Here is a 22,888-nt window from a genome sequence, read left to right as displayed (position 1 = left end):
CCGTGATCCGACATTTGGCGCGGTAGGTAAGGGTGCGTCGAAGCTTCCCTTCCATCGCCCAGCGTCTCGTTGTTTCATCATCCCGATGGCGGACGCTCGCCGCGCTCGCGTTGAGCGCCGGGATGCCCTCGCCGCGCTCGCGTTGAGCGCCGGGATGCCCTTGCCGCCCGCATCGCTCAGACGTCTCCCGTCGGCGGGCCACCCCATCGTTCCCCGTCGCCTGCTGCCCACGCCGTCACCGGCCCAGCGGGGAACAAGCAGCAAGCATCCTCGTTGCACCCCTCGGTGCGGCGGGACGGCCGCACCGCCACTCCATCGCTGACCCCGGCCGGTTCGTCATCCCACGCTCGTCGCGCCCCCATGGACGCACAAGCTGCTCTGTGCATGGCGCGCGAGCTCCTGCGCTACCGCCCAATCGACGACCTCTACGAGGACTGGCTCGACCGCATCACCGAGCTTGTCAGCGCCGCAAGGGGCTCCCCTGCGCCGTCCCTCTCGCCGCCTCGCCATCCGCCAGCCGCGGGCGGTGTGGCCCATGGAGCGCCTCCACCACCTCTGCCCCAAGACAGAGTCTTGGCTCCCAGGCGCACGGCCCCACGGCGCGACCTGCCGCGTTCGGCGCCTGCGCAAGAAGAAAGAAGCTACCAAGAAGTCCCTTGGCCACGAGAAAACGCCCCCGCGCTCCCTGTGCCACCATGGCAAGACCGTGTGCTGCCTGCGGCGGCGGTGCACAAACCGCATCAAGGACAAGTTCTCCACCAGCGCAGAGTCCCGGTGACCATGGCAGGCTGCTGCGCCTTCACTCCTGAGCTGCGTAGCGTCGCTTGGCCGGGCAAGTTCAAGACGGATCTGCCACCTCGCTACGAGCTGAGCATCGAGGCGGCCAACAGCGACGAGAAAGTCATGGCGAATTGGTTCCCCATGGCTCTCAAGGATGGTGCCCGCTCCTAGCTCTTGAATCTGCCTCCAGGCTCGATCTCCTCCTGGAACGAGATGCGCGACCGCTTCGTCGCCAACTTCCAGGGCACTCACGACCGCCCACCGGCTGCGGGTGACCTACGCCGCGTCAAGCAACAACTAGGAGAGACCCTCCAGAAGTACATCCAGCGCTTCAACAACGTTCGCCTCAAGATCCCCAAGGTGACGGACGAGGCCATCATCTCCACGTTCTTCTATGGCGTCCGCGACGTCAAGATGAAGGAGGAGCTCGCCATCCACGAGGAGCTGTGCACGTCCCTGGAGCTGTTCAACCTGACGACCAAGCACGCAAGAGCTGAGGAGGGGCGCCTCTCCCTCCTCGAGCTCCCGGCTGCGAACCCGGAGGAGAAGAAAGCCAAGGCCAAAGACGTGAAGTGCAAGGGAGCAGCCGTGCTCGCGGCGGAGCCAGACACAAAGCGTGCCAGGGACCTGCCCGAGTCATCCAGGAGCAGTCGACCGTTCTGTGCCTTCCATAACCTGCACAACCACAACACTAGCGACTGTCAAGAGCTCACATCCATTCAAGAAGGACGCTTCGGTCGACGCCCGGAGCGCAACAACCGGAGCTACAGCCGAGGAGGAGGACATGGTGGCGGACGCTGGGATGACCGTGGCCCGCGCCAGGAGTGGCGCGACCGGCCTTGTGAGGACAACTGGCAGTACCAGCCTCGCGAAGGTGCCTGGAGGGATCAGCCTCATGTGGATCGTCCTCAGGGCAATGTTGGGCTTCCTCCACTGCCACCACCAAGAAGGAACAATGACCACCACCAAGACGAGGGGGCTGGGGGCTTCCAGGAGCCGCGTGCTATCGCCTGTATCTTGGGCGGAGCTCAAGCCCCAGCCTCACAGCGTATCTTCAAGCAGTTTGCTCGTGAAGTGAATGCAGTCCTTCCCAAGCTCGAGGCCATGCGCCCGCTCAGGTGGTCCCAGTGCGCCATCACATTCAGCTCGGCAGATCAGCACAAGTGCGCGGCTACCACCGGCATCCTCCCGATGCTCTATTCACCAGTCATTAGCAACGTGCAAGTTACCAAGACTCTCATCGACGGCGACGCAGGGCTCAACGTCCTGTCCGTCGACACGTTCGACAACCTTCAAGTGCCATATGATCAACTTTAGCGCACCAAGCCTCTCTCAGGAGTGACCGATGGCTCCACCACCCCGATCGGGCAGGTCTGCCTCCCAGTCACCTTCGAACAGCGCAACAACAACCGCACTGAGCTCATCGATTTCGATGTCGCCCACATCCGTCTGCCATACAATGCCATCCTCGGGTATCCGGCCCTGGCCAAGTCCATGGCCGTGATGCACCACGGTTACAACGTCCTCAAGATGCTAGGAAGTGGCGGGATCATCACAGTCCCCTACGAAGAAAGAGATGCGGTGTGCTCCCTCGAGCGCGCCTTCCAAGCACCGCCAATCGAAGACCCCGGCAACAATGCATCTCGGTATCCTCCTGAGGTCGTCCCCAAGAAGAAGAAGCAGCAACTTCGTGCCGGACCTCAGGAGGGCAGCTCCGCAAGTGGGGCCTTGTCAGGATCAGTGCCCCCGCCTAGGGCGTCTCCCTCTGTCGCATAGGAAGGCATGCCCGGCGCCCTCCTCGGGCATGGCTCAGGGGCTCTCTTTTGGAGGGCCTCAGACCTTGCCAATGTCACGAGGGAGGTGCTCGGGCACCACTTGGAGGCATGTTTCGCGGCACGTCTCCCTCAGGAGGACACCAGGCAAGGAGCGCTCGACGCTCAGGAGTTCATCACTGTAAGTGCATCTAGTGCCCCTTAGTGATTTTGGTGTATTGAAGACTTATAGGTTAAGGGACTAATGCGTTTGTGAGTGTACACAGGTCTATAAGTCTATGATGAGTTTGATATTTACATAGAAAGTCGACCCCTAAAAATGAAGTTCTTCGACTGAAGACTTTGGATTTCTGAAGACTTTCTGAAGACTTTGAAAGTGAAGAAATTGGTGTGACCTTGAAGACTTGGTATTCATTCGAGGAACATGAAGCGTGAAGACTTTTGTTTTCGTAGTTTCATTTTCTCTTTCTTGAGTCATAGGAAACACCGTACTGTTAAAGGGGGTTGAGGAAATACTAAGGAAAATTTCCATGTGATGCTCAACTCAAAATCCTACACCTACCAATCCCTTCGAGTGAAGCCATTGGAAATCTCATACAGTCCAGTCATATTCTTCAGTGACAGAGACGAAGTTCTTCTGGTCTCTGAGGAATTTGTTCTGACTGAGGAGTTAGGAATTTGCCAGTGCGGATTGCCTACACAGTGAGGAACATGATAGCCCTGAGGATTTTGCTACTCAAAATTCCGACCATTGCTGTGCTATGCGCCAGCTGTCCCAAAATATCTACCCACCTAACAGTCATATCATTAAAGGGCATTTATGTCTTATCATGTCGGGCTGCTCCCTAGGCTATAAATAGCCGCCCCCTACAACCACTAGCTGGTTGGCTGCTCCGAGAGAAACTGACACTTGTCATTTGAGAGCAACCCATCCTCCGAGGACTTTGAGAGAAAATCATCAACTAAGGAAAAACCCAAACCTAAACACCTACACACCCCAAGTGATTGAGCATCACTTGGGAGATTCATCCTGTGTGGATCCGATGCTTTTTACCTTTGAAGTCTGTGCTTCTTCCAGATGGTTAGGCGTCATAGTCTAGAGCATCCAAGAGGAATTGTGGATCGCCGAGTGACCAAGTTTGTGAACGTTCGGAAGTCACCTGAAGACTTACCACGAGTGATTGGGCGAGGTCTGTGTGACCTTAGATCAAGGAGAATATGGTGAGGACTTGGTGTCCTGAGCTGCGTGTTCAGGACTGGGTGTCCGGGACTGTGTGTCCTTGAGTTTAAATACTCAGCCGCTCCAACCAGATGTACAATCGAGACAGCAGTTGGAACTGGTCTACCAAATCATTGTCTTCACCAAGCCAACTGGTTCTATTTCTTCAACTCTTTCATTTCCTCATAACTGTGTTGTGTGATTGTTCATATATGTGTTTGAAGACTTTGACTGAAGACTTTCTCAATTTCCTCAGTTCAATTTCTTCAGTCAATTTGTCTTCATCCTGTGTTATCCTATGCTTACGCTTCCTGTACTCTGTGCCTGTCTTCATTTCAGCATGATGACTATGCTTGTGTTCTGTTATGTTTACTTTTGAGTACTTATTCCGCTACTAGCAGTTCTTCTCTAAGGAACTTCCTCACCTGGAAATTCCTCAGTGAAGAATTCATAAAAATCGCCTATTCACCCCCCCTCTAGTCGATATAACGCACTTTCAATTGGTATCAGAGCAAGGTACTCCCTTGTTCTGTGTGATTTTGGTCTAACCGCATGGAGTTTAGTTATGCCAACCGTAGGTATGAAGAAAGTGACATGCCCCATCTTTGACGGTCATGAGTATCCCAAGTGGAAGGACATGATGAAGAAGGCCTCATGGCGATGAACAGCGAGCTGTGGACCGTCACTGAGATTGGTCTGACCGATTTAGGCAAGATGGCGGAAGCAGATGACATTTGCAAGTACACCCTTCTCAACCTCATGGAGAAGGATGTCATCTGTTCCTGTCTGTCTCAAAATTAGTTCAGGAATATCATGCATCTCGATCATTCGAAGCTTATCTGGGACCGTCTCTCTGAGGTCTATGAAGGTCATCGAACCCGTCATGATCCTTGGTTTGAGGACTTCAAGAAATCTCTCAAAGCGATGACATACGAACTAGCATCATCATCTTCTTCATCATGCCTTATGGCAAAAGATGCTGATGTAATTGAATACTACCTATCCGAGTCTAGTGATGATGAATCTGGTGATGAATTTGGACCCAGCTATGTCAAACTTGCTTCCCTTACCACTAAACAACAAATAGCTTTGGAAAAAGTTCAATATATGCTAAATAAGAGTGATGATATGTTGGGTGAAGAAATGGATCAGTCAAAAGCTTTAGCTGAGAGTCTTCAAAGACTTCAGTCTAAGTTTGACACCCTTCAAGGTCATCATAACAGTCTCTTATCTGATCATGTGAAGCTTTCTTATGAATTTCTTCAAAGAAAGCAAGACCTTGAAAAGCCAAGAGTGAGTTATGAAGATCTTCAGAAGGAGCGCAATTCATTACTTGCTCAACAAATCAGCGCTTCTTAGGAAGAATTTGTTCCTCCATGCTTGGAGTGCATTGAACGTGAATCTGCTAATTCTTCACCTGAATGTTCAAATGCTACTAATGTTTCAAATTCTTCACATGCCTCTGCTATCACTAATTCCTCATCTGAGGACATTGCTAGTATCACTAATGATGCAGGGCTGAAGGAATTGTACATGTGTAAGTGCATCTAGTGCCACCCCTAGTTGGTTTTGGAGTATTGACGACAAACCTAGTTGAGGGACTAATGTGTTTGTGAGAATTGCAGGATAACACAGGTAGAAGTCCCTCATTGATTCGGTTTTACTACCAGAGATGACCCCTAAAAATGTATGAAGACATTGAAGTCAAAGGTGGTATATGAAGATATTCACATTGAAGACTATGACAAGAGAAGACACGATATGAAGCCTATGGAGCTCGAAACTTAGATCTTTCGTAGTTCTTTTTCTTTTGTGTTGAGTCATAGGAACCACCGTACTGTTAAGTGGGGTCCAGGAGAACCAGTCAGAATGACTGAAGTGATGCCTAAATCAAAAACCTATGTCTTCGAGTGAAGACTATGAAAGCGAATCTTGTCCAGAGTCGGACAAGTCAGCTTTGCTTGTTGCCCAAGTAAAGTTGCCGCGTGAGTTTGAAATCTGACCGTTGGAACACGTGTCAGTTCCTTAGTGACCCAGGGTCATTTCGGACAAATCAGGTCGGGTTGCCAAGTGGTTATAAATAGCCCACCCCCTACAACCATAAACGGCTGGCTGCTCAGATAGAAAGTACGGCTTTTGTCGTTTGAGAGCAACCCACCTTGAAGCCTTTGAGAGAGAATTCCTTGTGAGGATAAAAGCCCTAACCACCAAAGGCAGAGAGAATTGGGCATCACTTAAGTCTTCTTGTCTGTGTGATCTGAAGACTTTTTACACTTGAGGACTGTGCATCCTCCAGCCAGTTAGGCGTCGCGTTCTGAGCTTCCAAGAGACATTGTGGATTGCCAGTGAACGAAGTTTGTGAAGGTTTGGGAGTCTACCTTGAAGACTTACCAGAGTGATTGGGTGAGGTCTATGTGACCTTAGCTCAAGGAGAATACGGTGAGGACTGGGTGTCCTGAGCTGCGTGTTCAGGACTGGGTGTCCGGGACTGTGTGTCCTAAGGTTTAAATACCTAGCCGCTCCAACCAGACGTACAGTTGTCACAGCAACTGGAACTGGTCCAACACAACATTGTCTTCAACGAGTCACTGGTTTCATCTTCACTTCCTTTTACTTACTGATTACTCATTGTGAAGTCATTGCATGTCTGTTCTATCTTTTGTCTTCACAACGTGAGTGTATGATCTGTTTGGCTTCATAATATCTTCCTACCTGATCCTTATTACACTACAGCTATTTGTCACTGTGCTTTCACTCTGTTGATACTTGACCATGGCTTGCCGAGTGTAGTCTAACTTCCGCTGCATAGTAATAGGCATATCTCTACTGTTTGTCTTCATAACTTCCACATTTTGAAGACTTTCATAAAAATCGCCTATTCACCCCCCCTCTAGTCGATATAACACACTTTCAATTGGTATCAGAGCAAGGTGCTCCCTTGTTCTGTGTGATTCAGTTTAACCACCTGGAGTTTTAGCTATGTCGACTGCAGGGATAATTAAAGTCTCCGCTGCGTGCCCTGTCTTCGATGGAACTGAATATCCCTACTGGAAGAATAAGATGCGTATGCATCTTGAAGCCATTGACGTCGACCTATGGTATGTCGTCGAGAACGGCGTTCCCAAGGCTAGAGAAGGTGTCACTGCTGCTGATGTCAAGAAATTCGTTCAACTGGACTCTACTGCCAAGAATATCATCTGTGGTCATCTGACCAAAGGACAGTATGGCCGTGTGAGTGCTTTGAAGACATCCAAGCTGGTCTGGGACTGGCTCTCCAAGGTCAATGAAGGCATCTCAACCCAGAGAGATCAGAGAATCAGTGTTCTTCGTAACCTCTTCAACCGCTTCAAGCGAAATGACAATGAGAATGTCCAGCACACATTTGACCGACTCACTGACATCACAAATGAGCTTCAAGCCCTCGGCGCCACTGAGATTACCAAACACGAAATCGTCAAGACGCTGCTAAGATCACTTGATAGTTCGTTTGACATCCTGGCCCTGATGATTCAAAAACGTCCTGATTTCAAGACACTCGATCCGTCTGACATACTTGAGAGGCTCAACACACATGAGTTTCAGCTTTCGGAGAAAAGAGAGATCTACGGTCCAAACTATGGGCGAACTCGTGCCTTGAAGGCAAAAGCTGTCTCCTCATCTGAAGAAGAATCTGACAGCAGTTCTGATGACCCTGAAGACATTGGAAGGGAACTTGCTATGCTTGTCAAGAAGTTCCAAAAATTCACCAAGAAGAAAGGCTTCAGAAAGTCTTCCCGATCAAGTTCAAGGAATGATGAAGCTCCTGCTCATGACTACAAGAAGAAAACATGTCACAAGTGCAAGAAACTTGGCCACTTCATCTCTGAGTGTCCACAGTGGGACAATGAGAACAAAAAGAAGAAGAAGAGCAAGGAATATGACTCTGACGACAAGAAGAAGAAGAAGAAATACTCAAAGTATTCTTCCAAGTCTTTCTCAAAGTCTTCATCACACAAGAAGAGCTCATCTGGCAAGGCACGTGCGTTTGTTGGCAAGGAAATGGATTCAAAGGAGGAGTCTGCTTCTGAGGAGGCGGAGGTGGAGTCTGAGGAGGAATCCAACTCAGGCGTCGCAAGTCTGGCTACAACATACATTGCCAAGTCCATCTTCAACACTGAAGACAATGACTTAATCACCGACACCGATGCAAATGACAAGGACTACTCCGCTTCTACCTACTGCTTCATGGCTCGCGGTGCCAAGGTAAACACACGCACTACTCACTATCAAACATCTAGTGACGATGACTCTGATTGTGGTTCAAAATCTAGCTACAAAACACTTGCTAAAATTGCAACTGAACAACAGAAAGTTATGGAACATATTCAAAAACTGTTAGACAGAAGCGATGATCTGTTGTGCTGAAATGACTCGATCTGATCCTTAATTGAAGACATAAAAAATCTTCACGTTAAGTACCAGGAACTTGAAAGTCGTCATGAAACTCTCTCAACAACTCATGAAAAGCTTTCCTATGATTATCTTCAAAGGAAGCAAGATCTTGAAAAATTGAGAGCGGTTCATGAAGATCTTCAAACGGAAAACGAGTCACTTCGCGCCAAACAGATCAGTCCCGCTCAGGAAGGATTTGAATCACCATGTCTTAAATGCATCGAGCGTGATAATGCTACTTCTGTTGCTAAATGTTCTACTGCTACTGCTGTTGCAATATCTTCAACTGTTGATGCGGTAACTAACCCCTCTGCTGAGGATACCACCGCTATTGCTGATGAGAATGCTAGGTTGAAGACATTGCTTGAAACAGGGATGTACAAAAGTCTTAAAGGACATCAGACGCTATATGATGTCCTGAAAAAGCAGATTCTGAACCAAAACCCTAGGAAAGAGGGTGTAGGGTTCGTAAGGAAAATGAATGCAGATGGCTCTTATTGGAAACCTGAGCAGTACCCCAAAACCATGTGGGTTGCTGCAAAGGAACCTTCAGCAGATCCATCCAATCTATCTGGCTTCACTTGTGCTCACCCCATTATCATTGATGAATCCTTTGATGCAAACTATATACTGTTTAAGAATCAGAATGGTGAAGTGTTTGCCAGGTACATTGGTACTAACTGCAGGAATGGATCGCCTATGAAGAAGATCTGGGTTCCGAAAAGGTGTCTGGAGAGTCTTCCTATGAATGTCATCATGACACCTCACGTGAAGAAGACAAACCTCAGACCAAAGGCTTCATACGGTCCAAAGGCTTCATACAGACAGAGGACTCACCTGAGTCACACTAACGCAAATGTTTTGCAGGAAAATCATACTCAGGCATATGAATATGAGAGCGGTTCATCAAACCGCCATGTTCATAAGACCAAAAACTATTCTGCTATTCTTATGAGTACTATTGTCCGCCTGCAAGACTGTTTGCAAAGGCTTCAAAGCCAAAATTCTCAGATGCTGCACTTAGACTTATTGCTTCTAAACCACCCTTGAAGATGTGGGTGGTTAAGAAGGCTTAACTATCTTTTGCAAGGAAAGGTCTCCAGCAGAAAACCAAAATCGTCTGACGCTATTGCTGGGGACCTTAAACATCTTGTAGGGCGCAAGATCAAATGCCCAAATGGTCTTACTATGTACTTCGTACCTGAATCGCTTGGTACTCTCCCTATTAGTCCTAACCTGGATCTAAGCTTTCATAACCCACTGGTTCGTCAAATGTTTTTGCTTCACAATGCTCTTGGTGAAGCCTATCCCCCTAACTGCACTGTAGGGTACGACACCATCGTCTTCAGAATGGATTATTGACAGTGGGTGTACAAATCACATGACTGGCAAAAGAAGTCTTCTTATGGACTCAACTTTACGTCCATCCGACAAGAGCCACATCACATTTGCTGGCACTGGTAAAAGTAAGGTATTGGGTCTAGGTAGAGTTGCAATCTCAAGGGATCAACACATGGATAAAGTCATGCTTGTTGAATCCCTTGGCTTCAACTTAATGTCTATCTCAATGCTTTGCGATTTGAACATGATCGTAATGTTTGGAAAATATTGTTGCCTTGTACTAATGGAATCTGACAAGTCTCTAGTGTTTGAAGGGTATTGAAAAGATGATTTGTATGTGGTAGATTTCTTAGCAGGGCCACAGCTTGCAGTATGTCTTCTAGCAAAGGCTTCAGAATGCTGGCTATGGCATCGGAGGCTTGGACATGCTGGCATGAGGAACCTCCACACCCTTGCGAAGAAGAAGCATGTCATAGGCATCGAGGGCGTCAAGTTCAAGAAAGACCATTTATGCGGTGCCTGTGAAGCAGGGAAGATGACGAGGGCCAAACATCCCTCGAAGACAATCATGACTAGTACTCAACCCTTCGAACTGATTCACATGGATCTTTTCGGTCCCACTCATTACTCAACTCTAACTACTACTGCTTGCCTCTATGGCTTCGTTATTGTTGATGATTATTCTAGATATACTTGGGTGCACATAATCCTTTACAAGACTGAAGTGCAGGATGTCTTCAGACGCTTCGCCAATCGAGATATGAACAATTTTGGCGGCAAGATAAAGCACATCAGAAGTGACAATGGCACTGAATTCAAGAACACTGGCCTTGATACATATCTTGATACCTTGGGCATCACACATGAATTCTCAGCCCCGTACACCCCATAGCAGAATGGCGTCGTCGAACTCAAGAACAGAACACTAATTGAGATGGCCAGAACGATGCTAGATGAATACAAGACCCCAAGAAAATTCTGGCCCGAAGCCATTGATACTGCATGCCATACAATCAATCGTGTTTATCTTCACAAGCTACTGAACAAGACATCTTATGAGCTCCTTACTGGCAAAAAGCCAAATGTCAGTTACTTCAGAGTATTTGGCGCAAGGTGCTGGATCAAGGACCCACATCACACCTCAAAATTTGCACCAAAAGCACATGAGGGTTTTATGCTTGGATATGGAAAGGATTCGCACTCCTACAGAGTCTTCAATCTCTTTCATTACAAAGTAGTTGAAACAGTGGATGTGCGGTTCGATGAGACCAACGGATCACAAAGAGAGTAGCTGCCAAGTGTGCTAGATGAAGTTCCATCCAGTGAATCAATCAAGCTAATGGGAACTGGAGAAATTATACCTTCTGAAGCTAATCCTGAAGAAGAACTTATCATTTCAGCACCTGATCAACATGAAGACAATGCTCAGCCTGAAGACATTCCTTCCAACAATGACAATGGACAGCCAGAGCAAAGTCTTCGCCCTGTACATCCTCACGTTGCCAATGAAGTGCAGATTGAAAGAATAATTGATAGAATCAATGCACCTGATCCACTCACTCGTTCAAGGGCAACTCAGCTAGCAAATTTCTGTGGGCACTTCGCATTCGTCTCAATATCAGAACCCAAGAAAGTTGAAGAAGCCTTCATGGAACCTGAATGGATTCAAGCTATGCAAGAAGAGCTTCAACAGTTTGAGCTGAATAATGTATGGGAACTGGTTAAGCGTCCTGATCCACGGAAGCACAATATAATAGGCACCAAATGGATATACCGCAACAAGCAAGATGAGCATGGTCAAGTTGTCAGAAACAAAGCTCGTCTCGTTGCTCAAGGATATACTCAAGTGGAAGGCATTGACTTCGATGAAACATTTGCTCCTGTGGCTAGGCTTGAAGCCATACGCATACTGCTGGCCTATGCAAATCATCATAACATACTTCTATATCAAATGGATGTGAAGAGTACCTTTCTCAATGGCAAGATTGAAGAAGAAGTGTATGTTGCACAACCGCCTGGCTTTGAAAATCCAAAACATCCTGACATGGTATACAAGCTCAATAAGGCACTGTATGGCCTCAAACAAGCCCCTAGGGCCTGGTATGACACACTCAAATACTTCCTGAAGAGCAAAGGCTTCATACCTGGTTCCCTAGATCCCACTCTTTTCACGAAGACATATGATGGTGAACTGTTTGTGTGCCAAATATATGTGGATGACATTATCTTCGGCAGCACCAATCAGAAGTACAGTGAAGAGTTTGGATATATGATGCACGAGCAATATCAGATGTCCATGATGGGGGAGCTGAAGTTCTTCCTTGGTCTTCAAATACGACAACAACGCAATGGCATCTTCATATCTCAAGAGAAGTATCTCAAAGATTGCCTGAAGAAGTTCGGTATGCAAGACTGCAAAGGCTTCACAACACCAATGCCAGCCAAACATCATGTGGGTCCTGACGACAATGGTAAAGAGTTCGATCAAAAGGTATACCGCTCCATGATTGGTTCTTTACTTTATCTATGTGCATCTAGGCCAGATATTATGCTTAGTGTTTGCATGTGTGCTCGATTTCAAGCGGCACCAAAGGAGTCGCATCACTTAGCTGTGAAGCGAATTCTTCGATATTTGGCTCACACCCCAACTCTAGGATTATGGTATCCAAAGGGCTCAGAGTTTGATTTGGTTGGATTCTCGGATGCTGATTATGCTGGTGACAAAGTTGATCGCAAGTCTACATCAGGCACATGTCACTTTCTGGGACGATCACTTGTATGTTGGTCTTCAAAGAAGCAGAACTGTGTATCTCTCTCCACTACTGAATCTGAATACATTGCTGCTGGATCTTGCTGCGCTCAGCTTCTGTGGATGAAGCAAACACTCAAGGACTATGGCATTCATTTGAAGCAAGTGCCACTTTATTGCGACAACGAAAGCGCCATCAAGATTGCCAACAACCTAGTTCGGCACTCGAAGACAAAGCACATTGAAATTCGTCATCACTTTCTCAGAGATCATGTTGTGAAGGAAGACATTGATATCATACACGTCAACACTGAAGAGCAATTGGCAGATATCTTCACCAAGCCCTTGGATGAGAAAAGGTTTTGCAAGTTACGGTGTGAGCTAAATATCCTGGAATCCTCAAATGTCCTGTGATCAGGCACACATCCTAACCCTTATGCATATCGATGACTTAGATGTGCAACACACGTAGTGAAGTATATCTTCAATCAATGAAGACATACATTCTAAGTGTGAATACATTAATGTGGAATTTTACTTCGGAGCGCCACGATAATTGTGCGCCATGTCTGGGTCTAATACTTCCTATACGGTGGGTAACGCCACCACCAAACGTTCTTTTTTAAAGTGTTTCACTCATGGTGTTACCTTGCAATGTCTTCACATTTGGTTTGGCTTCGAACTAAACATATTTTCATGATTATCTTCACTATGTTGATTATAGATATATACATATATATATGTTATTGTTCTGTCCTCTACAGCATTCACTTATAGCTATGTCTTCGTGTTGAATCTTTTGAACTAAGTGAATGTGATTGGACCCCAACTTCTCTATGCTTTCTATCTCAAACTCTATCTCTCCAAGTCATATGCATTCTATTGAAACTGTCGAATGTCCTCTCTGTGTCCTTGTCAGCAGAAGATACAGAGACAACCATTAAGTCCGTTTTCAATGCTCATTCCTCCACATGAAATCCGAAGAAGTAGGAACGACCACCCGACAATCCAGGCGTGCGTGGGACGTGGAACAAACCCCAAAATTCCGCATACTGGCCACGTGTTCCTCAGATGTGAATCGCCAGGGGCACCTGTGTAATAGCACAGTGCCGCCCCTGTGCCTATAAATACACACTCACAGCGGTAATTATCTCTTCTTCCACCCTCGCACGAACCCTAGCGCCACCGCTAGCTTTCGACGACGCCAACGACGAAGCGCTTCGCTGCCGCAACCTCTCCGACGCCATCTTCACGCCGATCGCGGACATCGTCCTCTCCACCGTCGCCGTAGGTCTCCTCCGTCGCCAAGTTAGGGCACGGAAGAGTGAACTACTCGGCCTCATCTCCCAATCCGTCTAGCAGTTCTTAGTGTGGTAAATAAAACTCCCTTTTTACAGCACCGTTGATCCTATTGATCTGTCACTTTCTACCACAAGCAGTTTCTGTTCACACAAGCTAGATCTCTCTCATACTGCATCTCATAACATGCCTAGTATATTCACTTATGCATCACAAAGTAGTTAGATTCCTCACTTGTACTGATCTGTGGGTTCGTGCAAATCTGGAACCAACTTCTTATCTATGAGTGAATGTCTTCGCACGATGAGGTCAATGTCTTCTAAACTGATTTATCTTCAAAATCTTCTGAGAATGCATATGACCTCTTCCCCTTCCCTCACACCTTAATGCTGTCACAGGTACATGTCCGTGGGAGAATCCTTTGGTTCTCATAGTCTGCATTCATTTGCAGAATTCTTATAGCAACACATAAATTCTCCTGAAGCCAGTTCCTGTTGGTCCAGCAAGAGAAAGCCTTTGAAGCCTTTGAACGTCTTGAAGCCTTTCAAGTTAAAGTTTATGGCTTCAGAGAAAGCAGCAAGAAAGGGGGGCAGACAACATCATGGCGGAACATCCAGAGATCTGCCTGATGAACTCGCAGAAATGTATAAGACAGATCCTGAAGAGGATTATGGTCAGCGCAAGACCCGAATCCAATGGATTCGACGCTATTGGGCAGAACAATGGTTCAAATACCGCTTCACAACCCAAGAGTATGCTGAGAAAAGTGCCACAAAAGACCGTGGGGAGACATCTTATACAAGAATCTTCAACCCAGGTCCAGAGATGAAGCTATTGCCCAAAGCTTCTATCCATGCATGGTTCGTGGGCCATAGCCTGATGATGCACATCCGTCGTCACTACTCTGGTGTCGTGACGACAATCTGTTCAAGCGCAACTTCCAGTTTGCCCAAAACTCAGCGAAGCAGAACAAGAAGAAATTTGGGTTAGACTTCAACCCTGGTCCCTCAGCACCAAGGGCAGATGGCACACGAGAAGCAGAACCCAATGTCATCGGGCCTTATGCAAACCTTGAAGGCCTCATCACCCGCATCTTAGTTCAAGGGACCGCAGTGAATGAGCCTCCAGCTGACTCTGAATCAGAAGAAGCTCCTGCAGTGCTGAAGCCAAAGAAGATGAAGAAGGCTAAAACTTCAAAGCCTGCCTCTTCACCGAAAATCTCAAGGGCGAAGCCATTGGCAACTGCACCTCCTGAAGACAGTGTGTAGTCTGAAGATTTATCACGTGTCTCCAAGCCCCAGAAGGCCAAGATGCCTCTGTCTCACACTGGCAAAGAGCTAGCAGCTGCTGCCATCCTGCGCAATGAAGACATTGATCTGTCAAGTGATGAAGATCTTGCAGATGACGCTCTTGAGCAGCTCATCAAGAGCAAAGAAGAAGCAGAAATCTTCAATGATCTGCCTCTCTTTGATGTCACCATCATCCACAGTTTCATTGACGAGTGGTTTGACATGCCAAACATCAGCTTTGAAGATCTGTAGCTACCTATTGGCCTCAGTGTTGCCTTCCAAGGCGCCATTACTTCAGAACTTCCTATTGCCCAGCGCATAGTTGAACTGAAGCAGAAAATTGACTATGAAAAGGCTCAGTTCAAGAAGCATATGGCCAAGCTCAGCGTGCAAGAAGTGAAGAACTTCAAGACAATGATGCACGAGCTCAAGGAAGCCTTTGTGAAGAAGCATGCAGAAGCTCAGGGCTCGCGTGAGCGCATGAAGACTCTGGCTGACAGATGTGTGCAAGCCTATAATGAGGCTGAGAAGCGCAAGGCACTTGGGCGTCCTGGCATCGACCCCAGGATGGACGCAAAGAAGAAGAAGAAGCCTGCTACGGCTGAATCTGATGCACCAAGGCAAGAAGCAGTTCCGATTGTCTTCCCAACAAGAATGACTGGCTCAAAGCCAAAGAGCCGGTCAACAGCTTCAGAGTTCAAGAAGACAAGAACTGCTGAGGCTGAAGCCAGGAAGAGGAAAAGCTCTGAAGCCTCTCCTACTGCCCCCAGCAAGAAAAAGAGAAAGACCAAGAAAGCTCGGGCTGCTCCCACAGAGCCCTTGATAGTTGAACACATTTCTATGGTTCACCCTGACGCAGAACGTCAACTGACGGTTCATGAGCCTGCTTCCACAGAGGCTCGTGAAGCTGAAGACATTCCAGCAGCTGATCCCATCGCTGCTGAAGACATTGGTCATCGTGACAATGTAGAAGATGATGCAGCCCTTCCTCAGTTAGAACACATCAAACTCATCAGCGTTGGTCGTCCACTGACGCCAATTACACAGGATACTTCATGGGCGGAGGAAGAAGACTGTGAGGCTCAGCCCACTCCAACCCCACAGGTGTCGTCTGCGTTCCGCAGGCTTCGCAAAGGTCCAAGGCCTCAAGTCTATGCTGAAGACGTTCCGGCTGCATCAGCCGCAGAAGAAGAAGTACCACACGAGCCCACTCCTCTGCTCCACCAAGAAGCAGTTCTCCAGGAGAACGTGCCTGTGACTGACCCTCCAGCTCGTTAAGTGGAGGATGAAAATCTTGAGGCTACCACAACCAATAACGAAGCTAATGTGGAGCCCTCCCCAGCAAAAGCTTCAGAAGACAGCGAAGCCACTGAACCCGCCACTTCTGTTCCTGAGTCTGCTGCCGGTCCCCAATTCAACTATCATGTTGAGCACAGGCCTCAGGTCCAGAAGCCAATCCCAAGACTACCAAGGTTTCCAGGTCCTGCATCAGCACCTGGCTCCTTCAACATCAATGGCTTCAGGGCAGACAACACGTTCTTCGATAGCTCCAGGAACCCCTACTCAAGGGAACGGATATCATCTGATCGGTTCTAGAGCTATGCTCAGTGAAGCTATTACTCTTGCATTCTTTACAACCAAGGTCGTATCTTCCCACACAAGCGCCTTGACGTTGAAGCTGTAGCTGGTCTGCCCTGTCTAGAAGAAGCGCTGGATTGCTTCAAGCAAGTGGGTCTGCTACAGTTTGTCACTGATGAAGAGCATTGGAATGAAGAGCTGCTGCTACAATTCTATGCCACACTTCACATCAAAGGGTATAGCAGAGATCTGAAGACTTGGGTCCTGGAGTGGATGACTGGCAACGTTCATCACGAAGCCAATGCATTTGACATCATTGAGCTCACTGGCTTGCCCACTCCTGGCAATCTCTTCGAGCAAGGCTGTCTGCTACATACTGAAGCTATTGAGAGCATCTTTCAGCGGCCAGAACCCAATATGAGTCAAATGCTCAGCATGATGAAGCCAATGCCCCCAGATGCTGCGTATCCCACAGAGTTCTTCGTTGAAGACCTTGAGTACCTGCCCAGAACCATCTATCACATCATCAGGCGAACTCTCTGGCCTATCAAAGGGCACTCTCCAAATGCCAAGCTTCAGGGTGCAATGAAGACTTTGGTCTTCTATATACTTCATGGCAAATGCTTCAATGCACAGGACTTCTTCATACGCCAACTTGCTGCATCAGGCATGGATCTGTTTGGTTTGAAGTTCTACACCCCTTGGGTCATGCGGCTGATCAAGCTACACTCCGCCATCAAGTATCAGCCCTCAGCCCGCAACCATCGGATCTTCTTGCCTAACGTGGACATGTCAACTGAAGCCATATATTCTGAGCCTGCCAAACAACCTCTAAGTCTTCAGAATGCAGAACATCAGAGTTTTACACAAAACGTTGAAGGCGTTGAAGCAGTTTCTCGGGTGTATCCTTTGGCTGGCACTACACGTGCACCACACCCTGCTTCAACTGAAGCCACTGACAGTGCCACTGCTTCAAAACCCAAGAAGCGCACTCGTGTTCTCAACGACCGAGAGCTTCTTGTGGCCCTACATCAGAAACAAGATAGGCATCATGACTGGCTGAAGCGTCAGATGAAAAGCCTCTTGGTGGATGTTAATCGCACTCGAAATCTTGCCACCAAGAATGCTTTCGTTGCCCATGAAACCTGTCGCCACACATGGAAAGGGCTAACGATGATGCTTTCTGAAGCTGATCTTCAAGAGGATGGCTTCACTGAGAGATTCAAGTTTGACTCCACACCTCCTCGAAGGGCTGTGCTGCTAGGAACTCCATCCCTTGAAGACTCTGAGTTCTCTTCCTCTACTGCCACAGTCACTGCCAGAATTATTGAGGAAGAAGACGATGCTACTTCACCGCCATATCCTTCAGCACCTCCAAGCTCTTCTGCACCGCCAAACAACACCAACAACCCTGATACTTCACCTACTCCTCATGGGAACGAGTAGAGGCTCTATGTCTTCAAACCTTTTTGGTCATTACTGACAAAAGGGGGAGAAGCATATGAGATTTATAGTCTTCAAGCGGGTCCATATGGGCGGGTGCTTTATATTTTGCTTCGTGCTTACAACTCTCATTTTTGTTACATTTGGTTCTTATGAGTTGTAACACTTAAACTAGATGGTCGTCTGCTACTTATTTGCCACCTTGTTTTGCGAAGATAAATTCCGCATGTGCAACGATAAATTCCGCTCTTAGCTCATTCTGCAGACGTCCATTTTCCATTATGCATGTCATTATCTTCATATACTTTCACATGCATAGTGGATTGTCATCATAAGTTGAGGTGGATCTCCACAAGTACAACCTTCCATGTGCATTTGCATTCCAAAAGCAAATTAACTCATATGCACATCTTCAGGGGGAGCCCTTGCAACCTATGAAGACAATTCCTTATTCTTTAACAATTTCACAGATTATATTCCCCGTTGAAAACTTCAACTAGTTTTTCATCAATCACCAAAAAGGGGGAGATTGTAAGTGCATCTAGTGCCACCCCTAGTTGGTTTTGGAGTATTGACGACAAACCTAGTTGAGGGACTAATGTGTTTGTGAGAATTGCAGGATAACACAGGTAGAAGTCCCTCATTGATTCGGTTTTACTACCAGAGATGACCCCTAAAAATGTATGAAGACATTGAAGTCAAAGGTGGTATATGAAGATATTCACATTGAAGACTATGACAAGAGAAGACACGATATGAAGCCTATGGAGCTCGAAACTTAGATCTTTCGTAGTTCTTTTTCTTTTGTGTTGAGTCATAGGAACCACCGTACTGTTAAGTGGGGTCCAGGAGAACCAGTCAGAATGACTGAAGTGATGCCTAAATCAAAAACCTATGTCTTCGAGTGAAGACTATGAAAGCGAATCTTGTCCAGAGTCGGACAAGTCAGCTTTGCTTGTTGCCCAAGTAAAGTTGCCGCGTGAGTTTGAAATCTGACCGTTGGAACACGTGTCAGTTCCTTAGTGACCCAGGGTCATTTCGGACAAATCAGGTCGGGTTGCCAAGTGGTTATAAATAGCCCACCCCCTACAACCATAAACGGCTGGCTGCTCAGATAGAAAGTACGGCTTTTGTCGTTTGAGAGCAACCCACCTTGAAGCCTTTGAGAGAGAATTCCTTGTGAGGATAAAAGCCCTAACCACCAAAGGCAGAGAGAATTGGGCATCACTTAAGTCTTCTTGTCTGTGTGATCTGAAGACTTTTTACACTTGAGGACTGTGCATCCTCCAGCCAGTTAGGCGTCGCGTTCTGAGCTTCCAAGAGACATTGTGGATTGCCAGTGAACGAAGTTTGTGAAGGTTTGGGAGTCTACCTTGAAGACTTACCAGAGTGATTGGGTGAGGTCTATGTGACCTTAGCTCAAGGAGAATACGGTGAGGACTTGGTGTCCTGAGCTGCGTGTTCAGGACTGGGTGTCCGGGACTGTGTGTCCTAAGGTTTAAATACCTAGCCGCTCCAACCAGACGTACAGTTGTCACAGCAACTGGAACTGGTCCAACACAACATTGTCTTCAACGAGTCACTGGTTTCATCTTCACTTCCTTTTACTTACTGATTACTCATTGTGAAGTCATTGCATGTCTGTTCTATTTTTTGTCTTCACAACGTGAGTGTATGATCTGTTTGGCTTCATAATATCTTCCTACCTGATCCTTATTACACTACAGCTATTTGTCACTGTGCTTTCACTCTGTTGATACTTGACCATGGCTTGCCTAGTGTAGTCTAACTTCCGCTGCATAGTAATAGGCATATCTCTACTGTTTGTCTTCATAACTTCCACGTTTTGAAGACTTTCATAAAAATCGCCTATTCACCCCCCCTCTAGTCGATATAACACACTTTCGTAGTTCTTTTTCTTTTGTGTTGAGTCATAGGAACCACCGTACTGTTAAGTGGGGTCCAGGAGAACGAGTCAGAATGACTGAAGTGATGCCTAAATCAAAAACCTATGTCTTCGAGTGAAGACTATGAAAGCGAATTTTGTCCAGAGTCGGACAAGTCAGCTTTTCTTGTAGCCCAAGTAAACTTGCCGCGTGAGTTTGAAATATGACCGTTGGGAGACGTGTCAGTTCCTTAGTGACCCAGGGTCATTTCGGACAAATCAGGTCGGGTTGCCAAGTGGCTATAAATAGCCCACCCCCTACAACCATAAGCGGTTGGCTGCTCAGATAGAAAGTACGGCTTTTGTCGTTTGAGAGCAACCCACCTCGAAGCCTTTGAGAGAGAATTCCTTGTGAGGATAAAAGCCCTAACCACCAGAGCCAGAGAGAATTGGGAATCACTTAAGTCTTCTTGTCTGTGTGATCTGAATACTTTTTACACTTGAGGACTGTGCATCCTCCAGCCGGTTAGGCGTCGCGTTCTGAGCTTCCAAGAGACATTGTGGATTGCCAGTGAACTAAGTCTGTGAAGGTTTGGGAGTCTACCTTGAAGACTTACCAGAGTGATTGGGCGAGGTCTATGTGACCTTAGTTCAAGGAGAATACGGTGAGGACTGGGTGTCCTGAGCTGCGTGTTCAGGACTGGGTGTCCGGGACTGTGTGTCCTAAGGTTTAAATACCTAGCCGCTCCAACCAGACGTACAGTTGTCACAGCAACTGGAACTGGTCCAACACATCATTGTCTTCAACGAGTCACTGGTTTCATCTTCACTTCCTTTTACTTACTAATTACTCATTGTGAAGTCATTGCATGTCTGTTCTATCTTTTGTCTTCACAACGTGAGTGTATGATCTGTTTGGCTTCATAATATCTTCCTACCTGATCCTTATTACACTACAACTATTTGTCACTGTGCTTTCACTCTGTTGATACTTGACCATGGCTTGCCTAGTGTAGTCTAACTTCCACTGCATAGTAATAGGCATATCTCTACTGTTTGTCTTCATAACTTCCACGTTATGAAGACTTTCATAAAAATCACCTATTCACCCCCCCTCTAGTCAATATAACGCACTTTCAACATGACATGCATGTACAAAAGCCTCAAAGGCATCAGACTCTTTGTGATGTGCTTAAAAAGCAGATCCTCAATAGGAACCCTAGGAAAGAGGGTAGTGCCTTTGAGAGGAAACTCCATGCTGATGGTACATATTGGAAGCCTGGGCAGTACCCCAAAACTACATGGGTTGCTGCAAAGGGACCTCTAGTTGATCCATCTAATTTATCTGGATTTGCATGTGAATCTCCTTGTTCTGATGATGAGTCATTTGACTCCAACTATAAACTGTTCAAAAATCAGAATGGTGAAGTATTTTCTAGATATGTTGGCACTAACTGCAGGAATGGTCCCCCTATGAAGAAAATCTGGGTTCCCAAAAGATGCCTTGAAAATCTTCAGGTGAATGTCATCATGACGCCACCTGTGAAGAATAGGAACCCCAGATCAAATTCTTCATATGGATCCAAGTCCTCATACGGACCAAACTCCTCACATGGATCATATTCCTCAACAGGATCAAAGTCCTCATATGAACATCATCGTGCTAACCCGTCTGTTTCGCAGGGAAGATCTAAGGATTATGGACATGTGCATTATTCTTCAAATCATTATGTTCATAAGTCCTCGAAGAATTTCTCTCCTTATTCATATCCTTATCCTAACTCCTCTTATGTGAAACGAAATGGACTGGCTTCTATGCAACCTTTCTCGTATGGAGCTCGCAGAGTGATGAACTCTTTGCCACCCCTTCAGATGTGGGTGGTGAAGAAAAGGAACTAATCTCTTCTGCAGGGTCAGGTCTCCAGACGTATGTAATCGTCTGAAGAATTTGCTGGAGACCTGAGTATGCCTGAAAGGACGCAGGCTAATCATGAAGAAATGAACTTTCATTTCTCATGTCCTCATACTGCTTTATCTGTTCTTTTGCTTGATGAAATTGATCTGATGAATTGATGTCATATTCTTCACTGATGAAGTATATGAGTTCATAAGTTGCACTAATTCATCTGCAGGATGATCAACCCAAAGCCACTGAGTGGGTCCTTGATAGTGGATGTACAAATCACATGACCAGTGACAAGAATCTATTGATGGATGCTCCATTATCTCCGTCGCATCTGAAGCATATCATCTTTGCCGACAAAGGCAAAAGTCAGGTATTGGGTCTAGGTAAGGTTGCGATCACAAAGGATCGACACATGGACAAAGTCATGCTTGTCGAGTGCTTAGGATACAACCTCATGTCTGTCTCAATACTTTGCGATCTTGATATGGTTGTTGTCTTTGGCAAGTACTGTTGTGTTGTGCTTATGGAAGCTGACAATTCCAAAGTCTTCGAAGGCTTTAGGAGAGGAGACTTGTATATTTTTTATTTCTCTACAGGACCACAACCAGCCGGGTGCCTACTTGCAAAAGCTTCAGAAGGCTGGCTCTGGCATCGACGACTTGGTCATGCTGGCATGAGGAATTTGGACACGCTTGCAAAGAAGAAGCATGTCATTGGCATTGAGAATGTCAAATTCCTCAAGGATCACTTATGCGGAGCTTGTGAAGCTGGGAAAATGACAAAGGCTAAGCATCCAGCGAAGACTATCATGACCACTACTCGTCCATTTGAATTGCTTCACATGGATCTCTTCGGTCCTAATCATTATTCTACTGTTTCAAATGATGCATCTCAATATGTCTTTGTTATTGTTGATGATTACTCTCGATACACATGGGTACATATTGTTACTTACAAACATGAAGTGCAGGAAGTCTTCAAACGATTTTCCTCGAGGGCTTCAACTAACTTTGGTGTGAAGATCAAGCACATCAAAACTGACAATGGAACTGAGTTCAATAATTCTGGTCTAGATGGCTATCTTGATGAACTTGGTATTACTCATGAGTTATCTGCTCCTTATACTCCTCAGCAGAACGACGTCGTGGAGCGCAAGAACAGGACTCTTCCTGAGATGGCTCGCACTATGCTTGATG

General features: G+C 46.7%; 1 protein-coding gene across 1 annotated transcript; it reads left to right on the top strand.

The window, feature by feature from the left end:
* The first annotated feature begins 993 nt into the window (after positions 1-993).
* LOC147965233 (uncharacterized) lies at positions 994-3,638 on the top strand. Its single transcript, XM_087530361.1, has 2 exons — positions 994-2,004; positions 3,615-3,638. The coding sequence occupies exons 1-2, from the start codon at positions 994-996 to the stop codon at positions 3,636-3,638; spliced, it is 1,035 nt and encodes a 344-aa protein (XP_087386487.1).
* The last annotated feature ends 19,250 nt before the right edge of the window (positions 3,639-22,888 follow it).

This window comes from Triticum urartu, chromosome 6A, assembly GCF_056163025.1.
Source record: "Triticum urartu cultivar PI428250 chromosome 6A, HENAU_Tu73, whole genome shotgun sequence".
In the NCBI taxonomy this organism is placed as follows: Eukaryota; Viridiplantae; Streptophyta; class Magnoliopsida; order Poales; family Poaceae; genus Triticum; species Triticum urartu.
Note: the sequence above shows the minus strand (reverse complement) of the source record. Positions and strands in the feature narration are given on the sequence as shown.

Bases quoted from the DNA above. Each gene is read 5' to 3' on its own strand.
- LOC147965233 (XM_087530361.1), top strand. From the start codon at position 994: ATGCGCGACCGCTTCGTCGCCAACTTCCAGGGCACTCACGACCGCCCA. The intron at 2,005-3,614 runs GTTACCAAGACT...TTACCTTTGAAG, and splicing joins CAGTCATTAGCAACGTGCAA to TCTGTGCTTCTTCCAGATGG.